The following is a 16,813-nucleotide window of genomic DNA, read 5'->3' as shown; positions in this document are numbered from 1 at the left end:
TTCAGCTGATAAGGTGGACAACATGATGGGTGTGTCTGAGCTCCTGATCTCCACCTGTGTCCAGGGAGTCATTTTCTGCTGCATCGCAGCCCAGCCCGTCCTGGTCATTGGCTTCTCAGGCCCACTTCTGGTGTTTGAGGAGGCCTTCTTTGCCGTGAGTAACTCCTCTTTTAACGCAACACCTGCAAAATGACTAAAGAGCTATGGCTCTACATCTGATCGACATAACACTGATATTCCATCGTGCATGCAACGATGCATCTTATTCAAGTGTTTTTGTTTGTGTGTTTTTTTCTTTCTGTTATGTTTGTGGTGTCATATCTGTTTCATCATATTTAATTAAATGTATGATGAATAGTAAATGGTCATATGAGAATGCTAAAGATGTGTATATGGCATATCCTATTAGTCCAGGCAATATGTGCCAAATTTTAGGTGATATATTCACTTTTTTAAAAAAGTATGATACTTGGTACACTTGTACAGTTTGGGGCCCTGATTATTTTCAAATATGGAGCCAGGGCCTCCCGGGTGGCGCAGTGGTCTAGGGCACTGCATCGCAGTGCTAGCTGTGCCACCAGATACTCTGGGTTAGCGCCCAGGCTCTGTCGCAGCTGGCTGCGACCGGGAGGTCCGTGGGGCGACGCACAATTGGCCTAGCGTCGTCCAGGTTAGGGAGGGTTTGGCCGGCAGGGATATCCTTGTCTCATCGCGCACTAGCGACTCCTGTGGTGGGCTAACCAGGTCGCCAGGATGTGCGCTGTGTTAACTTGGTTGGGGTGTGTTTCGGAGGACGCATGGCTTTCGACCTTCGTCTCTCCCGAGCCCGTATGGGAGTTGTAGCGATGAGACAAGATAGTAACTACTAACAATTGGATACAACGAAGTTGGGGAGAATTCAAAAAAATTAAAATAAATATGGAGCCAGGTGGTTGTGGCGGAATAGCAAAATGGCCACCATGGCCGCCTGGAGTGATTTTTGAAGTTGTGCATGGCATCATTGTAAACATAGGAGTAGACATAGAACATGTTATTATGTTTGGTTTTGGAGATATGAGGTAAAATACATTATTTGGTTATGTAGGAATGGAAAATGGCCACCACAGCCGTTATGAGTTGTTTTTGCAATGGATCCATATCTGAAAATGTTCAGGGCTCCAAACTGTACAAGTGTACCAAGTTTCATGTTTTTATGAAAAATGTCACATCATTTTCACATATCGCTTTGTCTACAGTATATGTAGAATACCACTAAATATCACTGACAACTGGCAATAACCTGGAGTTTTTCCATTCCATTCCATTCAGTTCTGTAAGTCTCAGGACATTGAGTACATTGTGGGGCGCGTGTGGGTGGGCGTGTGGCTGGTGGTCATCGTGGTGCTCATCGTGGCGTTCGAGGGCAGTTTCTTGGTCCGCTTCATCTCCCGCTTCACCCAGGAGATCTTCTCCATCCTTATCTCCCTCATCTTCATCTACGAGACCTTCGCCAAGCTGGGCAGGGTATACATCACCATCCCACCTCTGTCCATCCTGTTACATGACACTACTCCACTGTCATTAATGTTACATTAAGTCAGTCTACTGTCATTATTTGTCCATTACATTTCTCCACTGTCATTACTGTTACATTACGTTAATCCCCTGTCATTACATTACATTTCTCCACTATCAACACTGTTACATAAATACAGCTTTTTCAAAAAGCACAGTCAACTTTCATCCAATCGCTGTCTGTAGATTTTCAAGGCCCACCCATTGATCCTGAACTACGACCACCTCAACAACACGGTGGAGGACCCATGGCACCCAGTGGTGATCCACAACCACCTGTATGACAACAGCACGGGCAACACCACCACCACAGTCAACATCCTGGACCGGGCCTACCCCAACACGGCCCTGCTCTCCATGTGCCTCATGTTTGGATGCTTCTTCATTGCCTTCTTCCTGCGCCAGTTCAAGAACGGGACCTTCCTACCTGGAAAGGTAATGATATTAATGAAAACATTTTTATTCAACAATTTAATGTACATTTAAAGTGCCCTCAGCTATGTGAATACAACAATGCACACATTGAGGATAATGTCAACAGACTAATTTCAATTGTAGCATGATTTCCTTTCAACAGGACTCGTATCTTTAGTTTTAACAACTTTTTTTACATACCCACCCCCTCCCGGATTGAGGATCAATAAAGTTCAACTCAATTAAATTATTCAAGTGCTATAAGCACTTTAAATTATAAGATAGGGGACTCGGCACTAGCCTTGGAACCAGTCAGATACACTTGTCAAGCTTTGTTGTTATGTGTTTGTCTGCCTTTCAGATCCGGCGCTTGATTGGGGACTTTGGGGTGCCCATTGCTATTTTCTTAATGTGTGTTGTGGACATCAACATAGAGGATGCGTACACCCAGGTTAGTCCTTGCTAGCCTGGTCTCAGATATGTTTGTGCTCTTTCCAACTCCATTGCTCTGTCATTCTCGGACCAAACATGTTGGCATGGTGGTACAAACAGACTGGCACTCAGGCTAAGTCCTTATTTCTATGACTGCAGGTTTTCTGGAAATTTTAAGACTACACAAAATTATAAACAATTTTTTTTATAAAGCATTTTCAACCCTACTTTCAACTAAAGTATAAATTAACTTTGTTATAGAATAAACTTGTAGCGTGAGTTGAGCATAATAAGCGCAACTTACCTGATGTAGGAATAGAACAAATTATTTAAAAGTTCGCCACCCTAACTGGTGTCTTTCCCTGGTTAGAAACTGGTCGTACCTAAGGGTCTGACGGTGTCAAACCCTGCTGCCAGAGGTTGGCTCATCAACCCGTTTGGCGAACATAAGACTTTCCCTGTGTGGGTCATGTTCGCTTGCTGTGTGCCCGCTTGTCTCGCCTTCATCCTCATCTTCCTAGAGTCCCAGATCACCACGTGAGTGACAGCTGTCAATCAGTAATCAGGCGATTTACAACGTTTACCGTTTAAAATCAGGCTTTTTCACTTGTAAATCAGGCCATTTTTACAAGTGAAATTGTGTGATTGTGAAATAAGTCATTGGATAGAAATTTCAGTTACAAAAGTAACTGAGATATGGAATAATAATTTATTGTGGAAAACATACTCAGAGAGTAATATGCTTGTATCTCCACCTTGCCCTCAGAAAGGCTACTGTAGGTTGTAGGGGCTAGTTTTTTTTTCTGGACAGGGTTACATTATGATGGCCCTGTCCAAAACCCCTATTCCCCATCTCCTACACATTTGTTTCTAAGGGTTGTTTCTAGACAAGGCCATAGATACACAATCCTTACCCTTAACCTTTACCCCATAACCTAACCTTTATTTTCTTCCTTGTCAGTCTGATTGTAAGTAAGCCGGAGAGGAAGATGGTCAAGGGATCCGGCTTCCATCTGGACCTTCTCATCCTGGTGGGCATGGGCGGGTTTGGTGCCATTTTTGGCGTGCCGTGGCTGAGTGCCACCACCGTGCGTTCGGTTACCCACGCCAACGCCCTCACCGTCATGAGCAAGGGACCCAAGCCGGAGATCGAGAAGGTTGTGGAGCAGAGGGTCAGTGGGATTCTGGTGGCTCTGCTCGTCGGTGAGTGACCTCACTACTTGATCACAGCGGTGGAAAAAGTACCCAATTGTCATACTTGAGTAAAAGTAAAGATACTGTACCTAGAAAATGACTCAAGTAAAAGTGTAAGTCACCCAATTAAAATACTACTTGAGTAAAAGTCTAAAAATATATGATTTTAAATATATTTAAGTATCAAAAGTGAATGTAATTGCAAAAATATACTTTAGTATCGAAAGTAAAAGTATAAATAATTTCTAATTCCTTATATTAAGCAAACCAAACGGCACCATTTTCTTTTTTTTATGGATAGCCGGGGGCACACTCCAACACTCAGACTTCACTTACAAACTAAGCATGTGTGTTTAGTGAGTCCGTCAAATCAGAGGTAGTACAGATGACCAGGGATGTTCTCTTGATAAGAACATGAATTTAACAATTTTCCTGTCCTACTAAGCATCCAAAATGTAACGAGCACTTTTGGGTGTCAGGGAAAATGTATGAGGTAAAAAGTACATTATTTTCTTTAGAAATGGGGTGGAAAAAAAGTCAAAGTTGTCAATAATATAAATAGTCAGGTAAAGTACAGAGACTCCTTGTGGTAGTGTTTTAAACTATTTTGACTTAAGTACTTTATACCACTGCTTGATCGGTCAATTCTTATTCGTACCATATGGGGAAAAAATATTTTCAGATACATGTGAAATATTTAAAATTGGCCAAATAATAAAAAAATATTATTTAAAAAAAATGTATTAACCTTTTTCTCTCCAATTTCGTGATATCCAATCCAATACATTTTAAATACGTTCCAACAAATACTGCAGAGATTATATGAAATGTATACACAGATGTATGCAAAATGTATATTAGAATATACAGTGCCTTTTGAAAATATTCAGACCCCATTACTTTTTCCACATTTTGTGACGTTACAGCCTTATTCTAAAATTGATTAAATTATTTGTATTCGCCTCATCAATCTACACACAATAACCAATAATGACAAAGGACAAACAGTTTTTTTACATTTTTGCTAATTTATAAAATAAAAAAACGGAAATATGACATTTACACAAGTATTCAGACCCATTACTCAGTAAAAAGCACCTTTCGCAGCGATTACAGCCTCGAGTTTTTGGGTATGACGCTACAAGCTTGGCACACCTGTATTTGGGGAGTTTGTCCCATTCTTCTCTGCAGATCCTTTCAAGCTCTGTCAGGTTGGATGGGGAGTGTTGCTGCAAAGCTATTTTCAGGTCTCTCCAGAGATGTTCGATCGGGTTCAAGTCCGGGCTCTGGCTGGACCACTCAAGGACATTCAGAGACTTGTCCCGAAGCCACTCCTGCGTTGTCTTGGCTGTGTGTTTAGGGTCATTGTCCTGTTAGAAGGTGAACCTTCGCCCCAGTCTGAGGTCCTGAGTGCTCTGGAGCAGGATTTCATCAAGTATCTCTCTGTACTTTGCTCCGATCTTGTTTCTCATGGTCTGAGAGTCTTTAGGTGCCTTTTGACAAACTCCAAGTGGGCTGTCATGTGCCTTTTACTGAGGAGTGGCTTCTGTCTGGTCACTCCTCCAGACAGAAGCCAGGGTAGCCTAGGGTAGCCTAGTGGTTAGAGCGTTGGACCAGTAATTGAAAGGTTGCAAGTTCGAATCCCCGAGCTGACAAGGTACAAATCTGTCATTCTGCCCCTGAACAGGCAGTTAACCCACTGTTCCTAGGCCGTCATTGAAAATAAGAATTTGTTCTTAACTGACTTGCCTAGTAAAATAGGTTAAAAAAAATAGCTCTACCATAAAAGCCTGATTGGTGGAGTGCTGCAGAGATGGTTCTTCTTGAAGGTTCTCCCATCTCCATAGATGAACACTGGAGCTCTGTCAGATTGACCATCAGGTCACCTCCCTAACCAAGGCCCTTCTCCCATGATTCGCATTGCTTCCTTTTTGCTCTGACATGACTGTCAACTGTGGGACCTTATATAGACAGGTGTGTGCCTTTCCAAACCATGTCCAATCAATTGAATTTACACCAGGTGGACTCCAAGTTGTAGAAACATCTCAAGGATGATCAATGGAAACAGGATGAACCTGAGCTCAATTTTGAGTCTCATAGCAAAGGTGCTGAATATTTATATAAATAATATAAATATAAATATTTATGTTATTAATGTTTAATAAATATGCAAACATTTCTATAACCTGTTTTTGCTTTGTCATTATGGGGTATTTTGTGTAGATTGCTGAGTTTTATATACACTGCTCAAAAAAATAAAGGGAACACTAAAATAACACACCCTAGATCTGAATGAATGAAATATTCTTATTAAATACTATTTTCTTTACATAGTTGAACGTGCTGACAACAAAATCACACAAAAAATATCAATGGAAATCAAATGTATCAACCCATGGAGGTCTGGATTTGGAGTCACAGTCAAAATTAAAGTGGAAAACCACACTACAAGTGGTAAGGCTAGGTAACAACACATCCGCCATGCTGAGAACGTCAACACAGGGGCCCCTCAGGGTTGAGTGCTCAGTCCCCTCCTGTACTCCCTGTTCACTCATGATTGCACGGCCAGGCACGACTCCAACACCCTCATTAAGTTTGCCAATGACACAACAGTGGTAGGCCTGATCACCAACAACGACGAGACAGCCTTTAGGGAGGAGGTCAGAGACCTGGCCATGTGGTGCCAGGACAACAACCTCTCCCTCAACGTGATAAAGACAAAGGAGATGATTGTGGACTACAGGAAAAACTGGACCGAGCACGCCTCCATTCTCAGCGACCGGGCTGCAGTGGAGCAGGTTGAGAGCTTCAAGTTCCTTGGTGTCCACATCACCAACAAGCAGACATGGTCCAAGCACACCAAGACAGTCATTAAGAGGGCACGACAAAACCTATTCTCCCTCAGGAGAATGAAAAGATTTTACATGGGTCCTCAGATCCTCAAAAGGTTCTACAGCTGCACCATCGAGAGCAACCTCTATACCAGGCGGTGTCAGAGGAAGACCATAAGACTCCAGCCACCCTAGTCATAGACTGTTCTCTCTGCTACCGCATGGCAAACGGTACCAGAGCACCAAGTCTAGGTCCAAGAGGTTTCTAAACAGCTTCTGCCCCCAAGCCATAACTCCTGAACACCTAATCAAATGGCTACCCAGACTATTTGTATTTTGCACACAAAAAAATCATACAATGAGGAAAGACCTGTGTGTTGTCCTTGTTAATGCAGACAGAAAAGAGCTATAACTTCTTAATCATAGCCTCAATTTTGTCCCGCACGATGAATATAGTTGTGGAGAGTTCCTGTAATCCTAGATTCAGATCATTCAGGCAAGAAAAACATCACCCAGATAGGCCAGTCATGTGAGAAACTTGTCATCATGCAAGCGGTCAGACAAGTGAAAATTATGGTCAGTAAAGAACACTTTAAGCTCGTCTATCAATTCAAAAATACGTGTCAATACTTTGCCCCTTGATAACCAGCACACTTCTGTATGTTGTAAACTGTTACATGGTTGCTGCCCATATCATTGCATAATGCAGAAAATACACGAGAGTTCAGAGGCCTTGCTTTAACAAAGTTAACCATTTTCACTGTAGTGTCCAAAATGCCTTTCAAGCTGTCAGGCATTCCCTTGGCAGCAAGAGCCTCTCGGTGGATGCTGCAGTGTATCCAAGTAGTGTCGGGAGCAACTGCTTGCACGCGCGTTACCACGCTACTATGTCACCCCTGTCATGGCTTTTGCGCCATCTGCACAGAAAACAACACATCTTGACCACCAAAGTCCATTTGATGTCACAAAACTGTCTAGTACTTTAAATATATCCTCTCATGTTGTCCTGGTTTCCAGTGGTTTGCAGAAGAGGATGTCTTTAAGGAAGACCCCCAAAATCCCTCAATTAAGGATTGACCCCCAACATTTTTACAGACATATACCAGGAGCTGTGCCGGGTCTGCCACATCTGTTGACTCATCCAGCTGTAACGCATAGAATTCACTGGCTTGTATGCGAAGCAGTAATTGTTTCTAAACATCTCCTGCTGTGTCACTGATGCATCGTGAAACAGTGTTGTTTGATGGAGGCATTGTCTGTAGAGTTTTTTGGCCTTTTCCCCCAGCATTGTCCCAGCCAAAGCCGCAGCAGCAGGAATAATTAATTCCTCCACAATAGTATGGGGCTTGCCTGTCCTAGTCACACGGTAGCTCAACATATAAGACACTTCTAGCCCCTTCTTATTAATGGTTACTTATTATCTGTTGATTTTATACGTCTTACTACTCAAAAGTCGTCTTTATTCTCACTCAAAAAACGCCCCTGGCTTGTTTTTCAAATTGTAATGTTTCATTTCTAAATGTCTGCGTGAGGCTCGCTGTATTTGACATTGTGTTGTTATTTCGCTGAACACTAGATGGTTTGATTTTATTTTTTCTAGTGAAACGAGAGGCGGGAAAAAGACTCACAAAAATGTATAGCCCTGTTGTAAAATATAAATGTACTGTTTGAAAATCAAATCAAATGTATTTATATAGCCCTTCTTACATCAGCTGATATATCAAAGTGCTGTACAGAAACCCAGCCTAAATGGGTGCAGGTGTAGAGGTACGGTGGCTAGGGAAAACTCCCTAGAAAGGCCAAAAATTAAGAAGACACCTGGAGAGTAACCAGGCTATGAGGGGTGGCCAGTCCTCTTCTGGCTATGCCAGGTGGAGATTATAACAGAACATGGCCAAGATGTTCAAATTTTCATAAATGATCAGCATGGTCAAATAATAGTAATCACAGTTAACAGGTCAGGGTTCCATAGCTGCAGGCAGAACAGTTGAAACTGGAGCAGCATCACGGCCAGGTGGAATGGGGACAACAAGGAGTCTTCATGCCAGGTAGTCCTGAGGCATGGTCCTAGGGCTCAGGTCCTCCGAGAGAGAGAGAGAGAGAGAGAGAGAGAGAGAGAGAGAGAGAGAAAGAAAGAAAGAAAGAGAACATACTTAAATTCACACAGGACACTGGATAAGACAGGATAAATACTCCAGCTATAACAGACTGACCCTAGCCCCCCGACACATAAACTACTGCAGCATAAATACTGGAGGCTGAGACAGGAGGGGTCAGGTGATACCCCCGGACAGGGCCAAACAGGCAGGATATAACCTCACTTACTTTGCCAAAGCACAGCCCCCACACCACTAGAGGGATATCTTCAACCACCAACTTACCATCCTGAGACAAGGCCTAGTATAGCCCACAAAGATCTCCAACACGGCACCACCCAAGGGGGGGAGCCTACCCAGACAGGAAGACCACGTCACTGACTCAACCCACTCAAGTGACGCACCCCTCCAAGGGACGGCATGAAAGAGCACCAGTAAGCCAGTGACTCAGCCTCTGTAATAGGGTTAGAGGCAGAGAATCCCAGTGGAGAGAGGGGAACCGACCAGGCAGAGACAGCAAGGGCGGGTCGTTGCTCCAGTGCCTTTCCATTCACCTTCACACTCCTGGGCCAGACTATACTCAGTCATAGGACCTACTGAAGAGATGAGTCTTCAATAAAGACGTAAAGGTTGAGACCGAGTCTGCGTCTCTCACATGGGTAGGCAGACCATTCCATAAAAATGGAGCTCTATAGGAGAAAGCCCTGCCTCCAGCTGTTCGCTTAGAAATTCTAGGGACAATTAGGAGGCCTGCGTCTAGTGACGCAGTGGGTTGAGTGGGTTGAGTCAGTGACGTGGTACATGTACGGCAGGACCAAATCGGAAAGATAGGTAGGAGCAAGCCCATGTAAAGCTTTGTAAGGTTAGCAGTAAAACCTTGAAATCAGCCCTTGCCCTTGAAAGTAGAGCATTGCAGTAGTCTAACCTAGAAGTAAAAAAAGCATGGATTAATTTTTCGGCATCATTTTTGGAGAGAAAATGTCTGATTTTTGAAATGTTACGTAAATGGAAAAAAGCTGTCCTTGAAACAGTCTTGATATGTTCGTCAAAAGAAAGATCATGGTCGAGAGTAACACCGAGGTCTTTCACAGTTTTATTTGAGACAACTGTACAACCATCAAGATTAATTGTCAGATTCAACAGGAAATATCTTTGTTTCTTGGGACCTAGAACAAGCATCTCTGTTTTGTCCGAGTTTAAAAGTAGAAAGTTTGCAGCCATCCACTTCCTTTTGTCTGAAACACATGCTTCCAGCAGGGGCAATTTTGGTGCTTCACCATGTTTCATTGAAATCTACAGCTGTGTGTCATCCGCATAGCAGTGAAAGTTAACATTATGTTTTCGAATGACATCCCCAAGAGGTAAAATATATAGTGACAACAATAGTGGTCCTAAAAGGGAACCTTGAGGAACACTGAAATTTACAGTTGATTTGTCAGAGGACAAACCATTCACAGAGACAAACATTTTTTCTAAATATGAATCACATTTTTATTTGCCGTTACCTCCGACGTCATTGCGCGTACCCCTGTGAATTATAATATTTTCCACAAGCAAAAATATTGTATTTTTAAATGTTTGAAGCTGGTTTACAAAACCCAAAAGTAAAATACACAAAAACAAAACTTAAGAATGGGAAGCATAGAAATAGAGCTCATGGAAGAGATCTACCGCTTCTTAGACTTCCTTTCAATGAGAATGACAGATCTACACTCAACAAAAAGATAAACGCAACGTGCAACAATTCCAACGATTTTCCTGAGATACAGTTCATATAAGGAAATCAGTCAATTGAAATAAATTCATTAGGCCCTAATCTATGGATTTCACATGACTGGCAATAAAGATGTGCATCTGTTTGTCACAGATTCCTTTAAAGAAAGGTAGGGGCACAAAGCGAGGTCCATACAGAAATGGTTTGTCGAGATCGGTGTGGATCCCATCAATCAGCTTTGGGATAAATTGGAATGCCAACTGCAAGCCAGGCCTAATCACCCAACATGTGCCCAACCTCACTGATGCTCTTGGGGCTGAATGGAAATAAGTCCCCGCAGCAATATTCCAACATCTAGTGGAAAACCTTCCCATAAGAGCGGAGGCTGTTTTAGCAGCAAAGGGGTGACCAACACCTTGGGGAATACGTAGAAAGCGTAAGCTCGTTGATGGCACATTCACAGCTCAATAGGGACTCATTGGAACGCAGCGCTTTCAAAACCTGGGGCACTTCCAGATTGGATTTTTCTCAGGCTTTCGCCTGCAACATCAGTTCTGTTATACTCACAGACAATATCTTTACAGTTTTGGAAACATTAGAGTGTTTTCTATCCAAAGCTGTCAATTATATGCATTATTATTATAAGACATTATTTTCTTTAGTAATATAGTGGAGTAAAAGTAAAATGTGTCAAAAATATAAATAGTAAAGATACCAAGAAAAAAACTGCTTAAGTAGTGCTTTAAAGTATCTTTACTTAAATATTTTACACCACTGACTAAGTACAAAAACCTTGAGAAACATACACATTGGATATTGCCATACACCAGGGGAGGCTGGTGGGGGGAGTTATAGGAGGACGGGCTCATTGTAATGGCTGGAATGGTATAAATGGAACAGAGTTAAACACATTGTTTCCATGGTTTGATGTGTTTAGTACCATTCCATTGATTCCTTTCCAGACATTACAATGAGCCATTCCTCCCTATAACTCCTCCAACCAGTCTCCACTGCCACGCACAATACAGCAACTGTTCACTGTGTCCTTTTTGCAGTATTATTGATAGATAGTGGCCCATTTTATACTGTAGTATAGGTAAAAACAGATCTAGGATCATTTTCACCCCCCCCCAATCCTACCTTTAACCATTAGTGGGGGAAATGCAAAACTGACCCCATCAGTGTCTAGGGGAATCTTCATCCTTCACCTGTATTGACGACAAAGCTAATTAAAACTTGTTTGTATCCAGGTCTGTCCATTCTCATGGAGCCCATCCTGAAGATGATTCCGATGACGGCTCTGTTCGGGATCTTCCTCTACATGGGAATCACCTCGCTCAACGGGATCCAGTTGTGGGATCGCATTCTGCTCCTGCTCGTCCCCAAGAAATACCACCCAAACGAGCCCTACGCCACCAGGGTATATTAACAGACAGCAGTTCCCTGACACAGTATGCCCACTGTGTCAGGGATCTGGGCAAAATGTGGCATATGATGTGACGTCATTATGACACCACTTTCTAGTTATAAACAGTTTTTTGGTTGAGAAGATGTAATATAACCAGATTACAACCAACTGGACTAAGTTAAAGACTATATCAAGACGCCATGGGAAAGATGTCATATTTTGGTTATTATGTGTTTGTTTTTGTAGGTCAGATTACCAGATTACGACATCACGCTGTATGCCTCCGTATTCTTGTGTATTGGCTAGGACTCCCTCAAAAAGGAGATGGTATTAGTAAATAAATAAAAATTAGAATTCCTTTTCTCCCTATTCACACTTGCACTAGGTGTCAACGGGTAGGATGCACCTATACACAGCCATCCAGGTGGTGTGTCTGGCAGTGCTGTGGATCGTCAAGTCCAGCCCGGCCTCCCTGGCCCTGCCCTTCGTTCTCATCCTCACTATCCCCCTCCGCATGGCCATGACCGGACGCTTCTTCACCGAACTGGAGATGAAATGTGTAAGTAGACATCAGGGTGTTGTGTGTGTGTGGTCCTATTATTAAAGATTGGTGCTGGTAATGGTAAAGCTGTGGGTTCAATTCCCAAAGGGGATCAGATACACATACAAAAAAAGGAATGCACCCACTGTACTGCAAGTTGCTTTGAATAAAATGATCTACTAAGTGGCATATTGTTATTATTTGTACAATACAGAACAATACAGTACAATGAAGCATACCTACAGACAACCTCACTCCCTCCCTCATCTATACCATGCTGTTCATCATTGTGGGTTGAATCTTCATTTGAAATCAGTCAATGGAAGGCCTTTGTTTGGTTTGGTCTCATACATAAAGCAACCAATGAGCACAACGTTTGTTGAGGTTGACCTCGAATGAGATTGTTCCTTACTGTTATGTATTTCCTTGTTCTGTTGTGTTTCAGTTGGACGCCGACGACGCTAAGGTGACATTTGAGGAGGAACCTGGACAGGATGTCTACAATGAAACTCAGATGCCATTGTAGACATCTGGACCTGCCATTTTTATCCAAAATGCCTTTATTTTATTTATCTGACATGACAAAGTATTTTAGTAGGATTCTTGTTTTTGTCTACTACCGTATGAACTGACATATATATATTTTGGAGTGTTTTTAAACCAACATGAAGCCCAAATTCCCAAAGACCCTTAGATTTAAAATATAAGAAATTGTCAGTTAAGGAAAATTATTTTTTAAAGAGTTGAATATATCTCCTGTATATTTGGGACGACAGGGTAGCCTAGTGGTTAGAGTGTTGGCCTAGTAACCGGAAGGTTGCAAGTTCAAAACCTGGGCTGACAAGGTACAAATCTGTCGTTCTGCCCCTGAACAGGCAGTTAACCCACTGTTCCTAGGCCGTCATTGAAAATAAGAATTTGTTCTTAACTGACTTGCCTAGTTAAATAAAGGTTAAAAATATATATATATATTTGCCTATTTCTTTCCAGTCAAACATTCTTGCAGCCATATATGTGTGTATTTATGCAGCAAACAGCTCTTGCCGCCATGATAATACTTTGGCCTATGATAGTGTGTTAATTACATATTGCCCTATTGACTTTCCACCTTTGTAAAGCCTTTAAAAAGGTTTTGACTTAGAACTATTATCTTGCAAAGAATTGTACAAGAAGACTTTATTTCATATTAAGAATGATGTTTTGCACGTCTGCCCACCATTATGGTAATTTTTTAACAGTTGAGCTGAAAAGCAGACAGCTGTAGACTGAGGTCATATCAGTGTCAATATCGTTCACATTTTAAGGAGTTTTATCCATGAATTACAAACCTACCATATGACTGAAGAAGCAAAATCCCTCAAACATGCCTTTCGAATAACTTTTAGGTATTGTTTTACCTTTTATTTTAATTTAAGCCCCTGGTGATTGTGGAATGTTATGGATTTAAATATTGTATAAGAGAGATTTGAACAGTAGAGTTAGCAAGCTTGTAGTCCTAAAAACGGAAATGATTAACCTCTGGTTTGTTAAGCCATTCCAATGGGGAAAATTCATGGGGAAAGAATGGGGTTTTGGGATAAATGTTTTAAAAAAGTCTGAGGAGATCTAATAAGTTTTGTTCTATGAGATAGTATCAGTCAGTTAGCATGACGTTTATGAATTATGAAGCCTTTATGTGCTGTATGTGGTGGTTTTGATTACATAAATGCTTTCAACATTCACAAAAAAATACGTTAGCAGATGAAGATTATCTCATAGAACAAAACGTTAAGATCTCCTAAACCTGTGTTTACCACAGACCTTATTTTCAGCGTTTATCCAAAAACTCTTTAAAATAACCATTCATTTTCGCATAGACTTTGGCAAACGAAATGTGGTGGTTAGTGCCTACAGAAAGACACCATTACTACTATCTATATGTACATACATCAAGGCTAAAATCATAAATTAAAAGTATATTTGAAGAGAGGATGGAGGGATGCATAGGGTGTGTTTAATTTAACTTTTTATTGATAGGTCTGACAGTGTTTCTTTGTTGTTGTGATCTCTTCTCAACATCAATTAAATGCTTCAAAAAAATATATATATAGTGATTTCACTTTCTTTGTATTCGTCACTAATCGGTTGCCGTCGGTAAACGCACCCTTTCGTCCACCTGATTGGTTACTTTGCACTGACCCGCTCATGCTTTTAATTTTTTTTAAACACGGACATATGAGAGAAGGCAACTTACATTGGCGGGGGTACGTTAGATATGGCGTCCCTTAATGAAGCAAGAAAGAGATTTCACAGCGGGAAATTCGGAAGAAATGATTCGTTTAATTGGATTTCGGAGGAGGAATGGAGGGAAAATTAGAGGTTGAACAGAAGGAGGGAGGCAGAGGTAGAATCTGTTGAAGATGGCAGAAAAGAGGGAGGAGGTGTGTCGTAGAAGATTGGTGTCAAGTGCAAACAGTGAGCCCTACACCAGACCGAGTTCTGTGGGTAAAATGGAAGTGAATGAGGGCGAGTTAAGTGAGGTGGAAAGTGTGGTGAAGACGGAGCCTAATCCATTTGTGGTTTCAGGGAGGATGGGGAAGGAGTTGGTTTGAGTTGAATGAGCGTGGAATTATGATAAACTCTAATTTTTCTTCAAAACAGGTTGTAAAAGCATGCTAGACATTTATAGAATAAATCATACCTAGTTTGATTTTGTGACAAACGGTGAATTAGTTATTGATTTATACAGCTTTAAATTGCATTTTAAAGATTGTGTGTATTTCCATCAACTGGATTTTTTTTATTTTTAAATTCAAAACAAAGTTTTTTTTTTACTTTTACAACACTTATAGAATAAACCATATCAATGTTTATGTTTCTCTGACAATCAATTAAATAGTTATTGATTTTTACCATTTTAAATGGCTTTTGAATGTGTGAATATAAAACCAACTTTCCCTCTTTCTCACTTTTACAATACAGTGGCTAGGTGTACAGGTGTACTCTCTGCCTGAAAGAGATCAATTATGCCAACAAAGGGTATAATGGTCTGGTGGCACAGATGTCCACTGGCAGAAAGTGTACAATGTAATAATGTTCAGTGTAGCCCCCCTCACACTTGTGAGTGAGGGGGGATTCTTAATTATTATTATTTTTTTTAAACTCAGTGAATGTTATTTCTAAGTGCAATATTTAGGTGTGTGTGTGGTCACAAGCTTTCTATTATAAAGGCTGTCATGGCTTACTGCAATATTAGGTTATTGTTCTTTCTCGTTTGCAGTAAAGTCTAGGCAACAAATAACATTGGATTGCTTTCTTTACATTTTTTAACTGTGAGTTAGGTTCACATTAACCACTTATTTTACACACAGAGACGGATCATGTAAATCATATTCTTTGTTGTTTAATTAGTTAAAACCTGCATTTCCCCCTAGCAGGATTTGTTTGCATGTTTCAGTGCAACAAAAAAAAGTGTCACCCATCCCTGCTTTTGTCAGAACTTACTTTTTGTATGTAGCACGTTAGAAACATTTTCGCAGCAGATTAGGATAATTAACATAGCAGGTTAGGGAAAGGGTTAACTAAAATGCTGAAAAAAATCTACATTGGACAAAAACTGTATTCCAGGTTTTATGGACACGCCTGGTACGTGAAATTGATGACGGATGTCACGCACCGAGAGTTGAGTGTGGATTCTGGGGACGAACCGTTTTTATTATGGTGTTTCAGACAACTGGAAACACGAAAACATTAACTAATTAGAATAATGACATCGGTGATCATGTCGGAAAGCCGGAACTGTGGAACGCACTGAAGTTGGAAGTCAGAGACTTTTCGTGGGAAACGACCAATTGGAGGAGAGAGTGTGACTATGCGCCTGACCAGCGTGCAGGGGCAGACAATTTATTTATTTATATATACACTAGATGACTAATAGAGGGCGCTGTGCCTCCCATCTTGACAATCGCCCTTCACAATAAATGTGTTTTTGTTACATTTATTCTATTACAGACACCTAAATGCATAGTTTTACAACAAAATACGTAATTTTGTCCTTGAAATATTTTAATTGAAATACTGTAGAATTCAATTAATTCCTATGAAGAACTGCTTCTTTACTGGGGAGTGCCAATATGGCCAACCTGTGACTTCAAATGGTCGTCACTAGTTACGAAAGCCACAAAGTAATAAACCCCACCTATTTCAAAAATGTATATTTTTTATTTTAACTAGGCAATTCAGTTAAGAACAATTTCTCATTTTACAATGACGGCCTACCCCGGCTAAACCCTCCCCCAACCCAGAAGACGCTGGGCCAATTGTGTGCTGCCCTATGGGACCCCCGATAACGCCCGGTTGTGATAGACCGCTCCCGACACTCGGGAGCTCTATCTTCTTAAAATCTTATTTCAAACCTAACTTTAACCACTCTACTAACCCTATGCATAACCCTAACCTTTAAAATAAGAAAACATCACATTTTTGTATTGATACATTTTTACAATATAGCCTATTTTTATATATACATCTAGTGCTTCTACACCTGCATTGCTTGCTGTTTTGGGGGTTTTAGGCTGCGTTTCTGTACAGCACTTTGTGACATCAGCTGGTGTAAGGGGGGCTTTATAAATAATTTTGATTTTATTGATA

General features: G+C 41.1%; 1 protein-coding gene across 2 annotated transcripts in view; it reads left to right on the top strand.

The window, feature by feature from the left end:
- Positions 1–15,080, top strand: part of slc4a1b (solute carrier family 4 member 1b (Diego blood group)) — a 38,272-nt gene extending 23,192 nt beyond the window's left edge. For both annotated transcript variants that reach the window (XM_031799858.1, XM_031799859.1), the window contains exons 10-18: positions 6–154; positions 1,309–1,503; positions 1,741–1,989; positions 2,330–2,419; positions 2,771–2,937; positions 3,362–3,603; positions 11,486–11,655; positions 12,029–12,202; positions 12,630–15,080. In XM_031799858.1, the coding sequence (XP_031655718.1) occupies positions 6–154; positions 1,309–1,503; positions 1,741–1,989; positions 2,330–2,419; positions 2,771–2,937; positions 3,362–3,603; positions 11,486–11,655; positions 12,029–12,202; positions 12,630–12,710 (1,517 nt within the window). In that variant the 3' untranslated portion in view covers positions 12,711–15,080. The remainder of the gene's footprint in view (positions 1–5; positions 155–1,308; positions 1,504–1,740; positions 1,990–2,329; positions 2,420–2,770; positions 2,938–3,361; positions 3,604–11,485; positions 11,656–12,028; positions 12,203–12,629) is intronic.
- Positions 15,081–16,813: the final 1,733 nt, after the last annotated feature.

The sequence above is a fragment of the Oncorhynchus kisutch genome, linkage group LG20 (assembly GCF_002021735.2).
Source record: "Oncorhynchus kisutch isolate 150728-3 linkage group LG20, Okis_V2, whole genome shotgun sequence".
NCBI classification, from domain to species: Eukaryota; Metazoa; Chordata; class Actinopteri; order Salmoniformes; family Salmonidae; genus Oncorhynchus; species Oncorhynchus kisutch.
The sequence above is the reverse complement of the archived record's forward strand: the minus strand, read 5'-3'. Positions and strand labels throughout refer to the sequence as shown.